At 31.9% G+C, this 10,834-nt stretch overlaps 1 protein-coding gene across 1 annotated transcript; it reads left to right on the top strand.

The window, feature by feature from the left end:
- Positions 1-1,272: 1,272 nt before the first annotated feature.
- LOC148197383 (putative protein S-acyltransferase 1) lies at positions 1,273-4,009 on the top strand. The gene is made up of 5 exons (XM_088093172.1): positions 1,273-1,488; positions 1,670-1,849; positions 1,939-2,247; positions 2,467-2,688; positions 3,273-4,009. Exons 1-5 carry the CDS (start codon positions 1,402-1,404, stop codon positions 3,678-3,680), a joined length of 1,206 nt encoding a protein of 401 aa, XP_087949298.1. The 5' UTR covers positions 1,273-1,401; the 3' UTR covers positions 3,681-4,009.
- The last annotated feature ends 6,825 nt before the right edge of the window (positions 4,010-10,834 follow it).

Raw genomic sequence — 10,834 nt, 5'->3', positions numbered from 1 at the left:
TATGTATATACATATATGTATATATATATATGTATATATATGTATATATATGTATATATACATATGTATATATACATATATATATATACATATATATATATACATATATATATACATATATATATATATATATATATATATATATATATATATATATATATATATATATATATATTCTTGTGCTTATATGCTTTTAAGGATATTATTTTAATCTTATTATTTGTTTACTAAAGCTTGTTATAATTCATCGAGTTACGAAACATTTCAGTTCATATATTAACAATAATATTGGTAATAAAATACAATTATGTAAATTCTTATATTATAAAGTTATATATTTTATTATTATGAAGATATACATATCAATAAAATAACATGTTTAATTTAAAATATTGAGATAATGTTAAACATTAGTTATATTTATTATAACATGTTTTTAAAAATTACGAAAAAAAGTTACAACTTTATGTATGATATTTTTGCCCATGTATTATATAATTTTTAATCACGTTCTTATCTTTATTAAATACGGTGTATACTTATTATAATTACAATTCACACACTAAATAATCTAATTAGTTTCTAATGTTTTACTGATTTTGAGGCATTTTAAAATTCAATGTTTTTTAAATGCTGTTATCTTTATTTCATAAAAAGTTAAATATAAAAAAATCATTAATTTACAAAAATATTACAACTTTTTTCTAGTTTTTCTTTACATTATAATTAAACTGAAATGGTTTAATAATCTGAACTACTATTCGTAAACTAACAGTCTTTTGCACATATCACTACATTTATCCCTGAGACATCCAATACATATATAGTTAGTAAAAATAAATAAAAATCTAGCATTGAAGTTCAACTTGCAATTATATCTATATATGAATTTCTGAATTAATTATAAAAATTATATCCAAAGTTTATTAATTTCTTCATATGCAATATTTTATTATAGAATATACATTAAAAAAATGATTTGTGTGATTTGTGTGATCACACACATTAACGTGGTGAAAAAAAGTAGTACCATATAGCATTACAATGTTGTCTAAAATAGTTAGTAGTAACGAAAAGATCGGTGGAATTTGAAAGATCGTTAGAGCAATGCTTGTTTCATGGATGAAGAGAGAGAGAGAGGGGAGAGAGGCGAGAAGGTGTGAGAAAATGAGATTGTAAGAAAAAAAAGGAAGGAACTTCAGAAGGGAAATTCAATTCCCTTCTTGTTGTTCCCCTACCACGGCCAATTGATCTCGCGGTGAGGAACAATAATCCAGAACATTAAGCAAAAGTCTTAATTCAATACCACGAAACAAATGCAAGTGGATTTTTGCTGACAGAGGTGATCATTGCAACAACATCATCTTCAACCACGATTCCTGCCACCAAAACAATAATAAAATGGCCTCTCGCTCCTCGTCTATCGCCACCTCAATTCCACCTTCCGGCGTCAAGAGAAGGCTCTACCAAGTTTGGAAAGGAAACAATGTACACTTTTTTCCCTTCAAATTTTATACACCATCTATACTCTTTCCGTCACTTAATGTTTCTCTTAAAGGGTATAATTGATTCATCAAATTCTTTATTTAGGAAGTAGTCTATTAGGTATAATAATTTCACTATATTGTGATGTAATTTAATTATGCATAATTAACGTTTTTGTTGTCAGAAATTTCTCTGTGGTGGAAGATTAGTTTTCGGTCAGGATGCATCATCTCTTTTTCTAACATCGTTCCTGATTGGAGGTCCTGCAATTACATTTTGCATAAGAATGCTATTATCATTAAAGAAAGAAGACCCTCACTTTAGCAACCCTGTACTAATTGGAGGAGTGGTTCTCACAGTTTTGGTTGGTAAAGTTGAAAGGTTTTGCCTTATCAATATTGAGTGTTTAACATGGGAATGGTATTCTTAACATCATTTAATTGGTTTTAACAGGTTTTTGTTTTTCTCTTCATGACATCTAGTAGAGATCCAGGCATTATCCCCAGAAATGCACAACCACCTGAATTAGATGAACCTTTAGACATAAACACACCATCCATGGAATGGATAAACAATAAGGCCCCTAATTTGAAGTTTCCCAGAGTGAAAGATATGACTGTTAATGGTCACACAGTAAAGGTGAAATTTTGTGACACTTGTTTGTTGTATCGTCCGCCACGTGCCTCTCATTGTTCTATTTGCAACAATTGTGTGCAAAAGTTTGATCATCATTGCCCTTGGGTTGGTCAGTGCATTGCATCGGTAAGTTTCCCTACTTATCTACAACATTAATGTTTGTTTCTTTTATCTGCTTTTGCAGAAGTTTTGAATATACTGATATGCACTATTACAGATCACAGATTAACACGTAATGTATGTTTATTGAATTTGATAACAAATGAACTTAGAACATGTATTGATATGCCTTTTTTTTTCTTCAAAAGAACCTAACTTTGTTCCTTTTCGTTCTTGTTTCTGCAGCGTAACTATCCATTCTTCATTTTGTTCATATCAACATCAACCTTGTTGTGTATATATGTGTTTGCTTTTTCTTGGGTTAACCTTCTCCGACAGAAGGGTAGATTGTGGGTCAACATGTCACATGATGTTCTATCAGTTACTCTCATTGTTTATTGCTTCATAGCTGTTTGGTTCGTGGGAGGGCTAACGGTTTTCCATCTTTATTTGATTTCCACCAACCAGGTATTCATTTCTTTTTCCATTGAACATTAATATTTGCAACATTCATATAATGGTTTCTTATTGCATGTACATGTGATTATCTTAGAATTGGTCATTAGTTATATAATTTAATTTATGCATACTATTACTCTTACTTATATATTTAAGAATATTGGACTACTGCAGTAATTAAACATACAAATATATTTCTCATTATTTAATCAAAGTTGAGTTTTAGCATGATTTATTTGTAGCAAATTCATCATCTGCTTCATTATTTAATGAATATGTGTATTGTGTCTTGATCTTTACGTATGCTTTATCTGTAAAGCCTCACATACTTTCTCATCACTTTGTATTGTGGAAAAGAGTATTTTGACACTCTTGAAAAAAAATTACTCCCACTTTACAACCCACTTTAATAATATAACAATGTATATTAAGATTTTAAATTAAAAAATAATGCTAAACATGGTTAAAAAATTATTATTTAGGGTTGTGAAGTGAATGTTTTGAAAAGAATGATACTCTTTTTTCTAGGGTTGCTAAACATAGTCAAAATAATGCTACCATACTCACTTTTTTTATCTTGTCTTTTGTTACAGACAACCTACGAGAATTTTCGGTACCGATACGATAAGAAGGAAAATCCATATACAAAGGGAATAATGCGAAACTTCAAAGAACTTTCCTGTGGTAGGATCCCAAAATCATTGATAAATTTCAGAGAATGGGTTGTGGTTGAGGATGATATTCCAGATGAATCGTATACTTCAGATTTGGAAAGAGGTTTTATAAGCTCAAAGCACAAATTTGACATGGAAATGGGAACAATGTATGGCAAAGATGGTATGCGAGTTCCTCCCATCTTGAAGGAACTGGATTATAGTGGCATTGATGATACTTTAAAGAAAAAAGCAGGAGAAAAAGAAGGTGAATATGATATTTTTGTTCCTGCTGAACAAACTAAATCCAAAACTGGAGGAGCCAATGCACAAGAAGAGAAGCAGTGATTCTGTTGGTTCTTTGAAGGTACCATTTAAAATATATTACTTTTGCCCTAAACAGTCAATGATCAAGAACTTGCAACAGATTTGCAGAACTTGTTAGTCACAGAAGCTTGAGGACTCGAATGATTTAAAATAACTGTCGTTGATGCAGATTCTTTTGGCATATTCTGATAGGGAATGGACTCTGAGGTTAGAATGTTGATTTTCTGATGAATGAAGAAACATGCAAAAGGGTACAAGTGGTTTCATTTATAATGGAACTTCTAAAGTGAATGAAACAAATGACATGTCTCAATGGAAACTTAGATATTTTCAATGCTGAGAGAGAAAAAAAAAAAGTGACTAGTTACAAAAACTGACATATGTTCACATATGAATGCAGGATCTATAAATGAATGAAGGAGTTAGATTAATCAACGATGAACAATTTTATTCCCTTTCTTAAAGTTAGTTAGGATGCTAGATTTTGTCTGCAATTCCAATTGTTTTGTTATAGCATGGAATAAGAGTAATATTATATCCTTTCACTTAATTATAAAAATAAATAAATAAAAAGTAAATACAATTATTAGAATTAGAAGAATTTAGAATCGTTAAAAGAAAATACCTTTAATTTTTTATTTATTTTCCTTCTATATTAGTTGAAATTTATTACAAATTACAAACAATTGCGTATTTTGTTTTGTAAATTTTAATATATTTTAATTAATAACAAGAATGTGTTATTAGCACTTTCCTTTAGTGGTAAAACTTTTATTTTTGAATTTCAAATTTGTTACTAACACATACTTGAAGAAATAAGGTTAATGTCTTTTTATTGTAATATCTATGCAAATTGTATTTTTGTAACTAGAAAATATTATATGCATATTTTCTTTGTCTACTTTAAGCAATAATGACAGATTCTGTAGAGATAAAAGTTCACATATTATATAATTCCTTATGTAAGAAATAAATGAACTTTTTTTTTCTTTTTCAAAATATAACAAATATATGGACCACTTTCATATGTATTAATGAAGAGTTATCTTTATACTCTTAATTTATAGTTAAATTTATTAATAAAATGTTAACTCATTTTTTATGCAAGTAGATGCAATATTGGTCTATTAACGATAAAAAAACTCCCAATCTTGGAGTGAAAAAACGCTTATTCATTGAATTATATAGTTTTTTTAAATATTATCGCTACTTGTAACATCTCAAAAATACAGTATAAACTATATAATAGAATAATTACATTTATTAATAATTCAGATCAGTCTTACACTAGAGTGGAACGAACGCTTATGGCCGAACGGCCGTACATAAAAGAGTTACAAAATTAACTAAATAGGTTAAGAAAGTTTAACCGAACGGTTTACAAAACTTATACCGAACGATCAAAATAAAATCAAAAGGGGAGGTGATCGAATGACCACCTCACTATATTAGACTACTGACCGAACGTCCTATTGTTCGGTCTTCACTTCTACCTCTACCAAATTTTATTCTTCCAGCGCCTCTTCCAGCAGCTCGTCTCCTTCTGCTCACATCCACACGGATGATCATTGCAATGACAAGGACGGACGTACAAAATAAGACAACACAAGAGAAACACAGGGTAAGCTTATGTAATTTAATTCATGCATAAACATACATTTTTAAACAATCCAACACACAAGATAAATTTCAACATACGTACCATACAAAACCTATTACTAGACCGACTGTCCGGACTGTATGAAATTTGTGTAGCTACAGGCGTTCGTGCACCCGGGTGATGTAGTAACTGGGATGCCCTCAACAGTTGCCAACCGAGGTTAGTCTTATATGTCCAAAGTACCCCTAAGGACTAGGACCTCCTGCCGTTCCCACACATGACCTACCCTCTTCTACGTGAAGACAAGTACTCACGGAACATCAATACTTTACAAATTCCAATATTCATTCAAGAGTCGTTCCTTCCCGGAACGCTCGTCCATAATCCACAACATTTCCATCCATATCATATTCTCGTATCTTTCATTATTATTCATCTCACTTAAACATTTTTCACAACGATCCGTAAGGGTTTTAACACCGAACGTTCAACATTGATTTAGAATGAGACCGAACACTTGGAGCGAGACTAAGAAGTCTTCAGTTCCAGAAGGGATTTAGACTAAAGGGTACTGTCGGGTTGAGAAAGAAACCGAGTACAATCAATTATCACAATAAACTAATGGAACGAGCGTTATTTAAAAGTGAGTCAATTGAATGAACTGACTTTTGAGGACTTCAACCGAACATCGAAATGACCATGCCCAATACTATGGCTCTATGCTGTAACCAATGAATACAGACAGTTCGAGACTTTCCAAGAAGAAGACTTAGGATAATTCCCATGAAGAAACCGAACGATTATGAAAACTTAGCTTATTTGGGTTTAGTATATAAAAAAAATCCGAATGACAGTCAAAGACTGAACACTCTATTTAGCGACCCTAGTGGGCTTGAACGAATGCTCTTATGATGAAGTTTAGCTTAAGGAGTTAGAACGAGGGCCTGGTGTAATACCAAACACTTGCTTAGGACGAACACTTGGTATAAGACCAAGTGCTACTAAACTTAAAGAAAAGAGGCTTGATAAATATACTAAAATACTATTAGAGTAGTGTTTAAGAATAACTAAAATATACAATTACATATATTTACAAAATTTAAGTTTATCATAGAATACTCAGATACAACTACGCTTGGCCGAACGCTCAAGCATAGTATTACCACACGAAGACGCTCGTCCTCAACTAGGATTCTTTCCAAATGAAAATCCGATTTTAACCAATGTTACTAATATTATCGAACGGTCAATGACTGTTCCATGACGAACGTACACTATCACAGGGAATTCCATATCCAGGTCTCATTTATTTTCAACTCATTTCTTAATACATAATTTCATAACTTTATAAATTCACATCATACTCAATTTTCATACTTCATACAATCCATATCATACTAATTAATCATATTCCATATAATCAAGCATATCAGCATTCATACTTTATATATATTCAACCACTCAGCAACATACATTCATTATCAACGAACGTGCAAACGACATACAATTAAATTAGATAAGCTTCCCTTAGCTCTGAGCATGAACGAACGTCCTAAAGACAAAGTTTGGTTCGTCTGACTATAGATCTTTCTAACCTCAACGTTCAACGACTCTTCAAACCAGAATCAAACAACAGAACAAAATGGTTCAGAATGAGGCTATGAATTCATGCAACCAGAACTTGGTTTGCATGTGTCCTAGAACGAACGACTAAGGACAAGAAGAACTTACCCGTTCAAAATTAGAAACTGATCGGTTCAAACTGACGCTTGGGTCGCTGAGAGTGCTTCTACGGTGCCTGAACGGTGATCGGAGAAGAGAAAGGATGAGTTTCGGTAGAGAGAAGGGAGAGCTTTTTAGAGAGAAGAAGGAGAAATGAAAGATCAGAGTTTTGGAGAAGAAGAGTGCATGTAGAGGGTGTGACGGGAATTTCAGAAAAATCAGTTTTGTTTAAAACGAACGTCCGCTCCTCTGCTGACACATGAACTCCACTATCTGATTTCTGACTTTCCTCAGCTTGACACCTGGCGTCCGTTCAGAGGGGTTTTTGAGTACGTTTTTAATGATTCTGACACTACTTAAATTATTTATTTATTAGACATTTGTAAAATAAAAATTAAATTTCAGACATTATATAACTAAAATTAATTAACTCACCCATTTCTTTTTTATCGAACATGGGAAATCAACTATTCTTTTTATATAAAATATAAACGTTGTCGTTAGTTCTTTTGTTTGTTTGTTTTTTTTTTCATTTCGGTACATTATTAATTTTTTAAATTCTCAATGGTAATTTGGATTTTAAAAGGGTTCGTTTTTTATTATTTATAATAAAAACGTTAAATATATTATAGAGTTTGTTAAAATGTTAAATATTTTAGTTAAAAGCATCGGAATGAATTTTTATAAACTATAAACTTTGTATTGAAATTTTTTAGACTTTGTTAATGAACTTTAATCATGTTTATTAACTATTTAATGTTATAGTTGAATTAAATAATAAATCTTTATAAAAGCATAAAATACCATCATAACAGCAAACAATATTTATAACTATTCACACTTTTACCTATATATACTAGTTGAGTAAAAATAGATTTAGTCGCATATGTTTATTATAAGAAAAAATAAATATTTATAATTACATATATTTGGTGTTGGTAAAAATTAAAAAATCCAAAAATGTTATAAGATTTCTTTGCGTCATCGTTTTGCTGCAGTGGTTTCGGACCAATCATGAGTGCACAAGTAGGGTTTGCTCTTTTGTCTTCGTGTGACAGTGACACAGGTTCAGTTTTGGCTAAGCGGTTATCTTCGAGCTTAGCGCGACTTGTCCGTTATCTTTCTTTCTGCATTTACTTTCTGATTTTAGTTGTTTTCTAGTTTTCTTAGGTTTTGGCCTCCTCTTAGTTTCCCCGGTGCTTTGGCAGGCTGGTGGTGACTAAATTGTTTTCTTCTTCTTCTTTTTCTGGCACTCTAGGTGTTTGTTAAAAAGGAAAGGGTTCGCTGGTTGTGGTGGAGTGTATTGCTTTCATTCTCTGGTGTGCCCTCTATCTGTTTGTGTTTTTGCTTCATTCTTTTTCCGGTTCTTAAGGATATGGGGTCAGGTTTTTTGGGTTTTGCCATTCCTTGGGAGTGTTTACAACAAGGGGTTGGTATTTCTCCTCCCAAATCTACTTAGGCAGTTGGTATGAATGCATAAAAGAAAACTTTTGCCCAGGTCTTACATAATGCCTGTAATATTCCTTTTTTTCAATTGCCACCTCTTTGCATTAAAGGCGACATGGTAGCGCTCCAAGTGGCTGAAGAAGACTACCTTGCGAGGTTGGACGAATGAAAAAATCATCTACTGGGAGAGTGATTCTCCCTAATGGTGATAAGTCTTTAACTCATCTTTAGCTATGCAGAGAGTTGGCCAAACCTTGGAAGTCCCTTGGATCTTGGAAAGTCATCCCTCTTGGAAAAGAATTCTCTGAATTTGCTTTTAGTTCCGTAGAGGACATGATTATGAGTTTTAACCATTGGATCTTGGAACCTCTCTCCGGGTACGTTAAGACTTTTCATGGTCCCAAATTTTTGCGCCCACTATGAAATTAACCAAAAAATCTGTGGCCTACCGCTTGAATATTGGAAGCCTAGGCGACCATTTCAATTGCTAGGGGCATTAGTATCCTCTTATCTTCGGATGACAACACTATGATGAAGACATAAGGTTTCTTTGCTCGTGTGCTTGTTGACGTGGATCTTTCGATCGAGCTACCAAATCAACTTTGGATTAAAAGACCAGGGTTCACTTTTTGTTGCAGACATGGAGTATGAGAAACTTCCTCCCTTCTATTCTATTTGCAATGTGATAGATCACTATATTGACAATTGAAAAAGCCAATCCAATGGGCATAGCGGGATTAAGAACACTTTATGTTTATGTTCCTAAGCCACAATTTGAAAAGGTTTTATATCCATTTGGATGGTATGGGGAAAAAATTGTTTCTGCTGATAAAAGTGTTCCTGACCACGACAGAAATGCGGAAACTTTTTCTAAAAACCAAATGGTTGAATGGAATATATGCATGCGCTTGAGCCTATCACTTTGGTAGAAAAAGAAAATGAGGTTGACTATCAAAACAATCAACATGTTGATTCTGTTATTCATCATTCTGAATCTCATCAGAATTTTACAGTAGCAGAGAATTTGTATCATAATGATCAGCATATGGATTGTGGTTGTGAAGACCCTGAGAATGATGCTGCCAAAAAGAATGATAGAAACGAGGTTCAATTTAAGAAAGTTCCAGCTGCGATGGCTTGTCAGTTTAACAAGGATTGTGACACTCCTTGTTAGATCTATCTGTTGATATAGAAGAGTGTTGAAGTTTAAAGATTTGATGATTACAAGCTTGAAGATTTGATATTTGATGCTTCCAACTACAATATGCTAGTTGACAATGATGCAGGTGTTAAAGATGTTGATCTTGTGTTTGATCTCAGGTTTGGATTGTAATTTTTGGTTTCAATGCTCTAAGTTCAGCATGGTCAATGATGACCACGAAGTCCGATCAAATTGCCATTCTACCTACAACATAAAGTTGACTACAACTCGACCAAAAGGTCAATTATAATTGCAACAAGTTCACTCCATCAGTTAATCAAGCTTACCCGACCCAACAAATATGTTAAAAAACGTGGTCTAACAAGATTCATTCAACATTATTGGCCTAAAATGATTAAATAATATTCATAGAGATATTTGTTCAAGCAGTTATGGTATAATAACATAACATATGGTCAAATTTCGATAGTTTAATTACATCATAAATATTTTTTTATATCATATATCAACATAATATATCATTAATCTGGTTAAATAATATATTACTGTTATTATCATCTGATTTATCATAAATATGATAAGTTCTTATTATATTTTATTTTATAACTGATCTCATGCCATCTAGAAATCCTATAAATGTACATGGTATTTTTTTTAGGTTTAATACCCTATTTTAGAGCCGTCAAAATGGGTTGAAACCCGTGAGCCAACCCGGCTCACCACGGGTTTGAGCCGGGTTGGGTTGAAAAAAAATGTCAAATTTTTTATGCGAGTCAATTTTGACCCGGCTCACTAAGAACCCGGCTCACATGGGTTGAACCCGTGGTGGGTCGGGTTGGCTCACCAATCCACCTATTTTTTTTTAATTAAATCAAATTAATTAAATTAATTATTTAAATTCTATTTTTTTTTATTAAAATTAAATTAATTAAATTAATTATTCAAAATGTATAACTTTTACTTAGTAATATGTCTTTAATTATTTATTACTTTGTGTTTCAATATTATTAGTTAACACTACTTTTTATTGTATTGTAGATAGAGATAAAGAAGAAGATGCTTCAAGAGAGCATAATCCTATGGATTTATTCATTCAGGACTCCAATTTAATAGATGGATAATATTATAGATTGGATAATTCAAGAATATATCATTTGTTTTATCTTGTTTTTAGACCTATCTACAAGCATCACAGTTTTATCTTGTGCTATATATTTTTGTTAATGGCTATATGTAATTATGTAT

Source organism: Vigna umbellata, chromosome 6 (genome assembly GCF_029865625.1).
Source record: "Vigna umbellata cultivar VRB3 chromosome 6, Vumbellata_1.0, whole genome shotgun sequence".
Taxonomy (NCBI): Eukaryota; Viridiplantae; Streptophyta; class Magnoliopsida; order Fabales; family Fabaceae; genus Vigna; species Vigna umbellata.
Note: the sequence above shows the minus strand (reverse complement) of the source record. Positions and strands in the feature narration are given on the sequence as shown.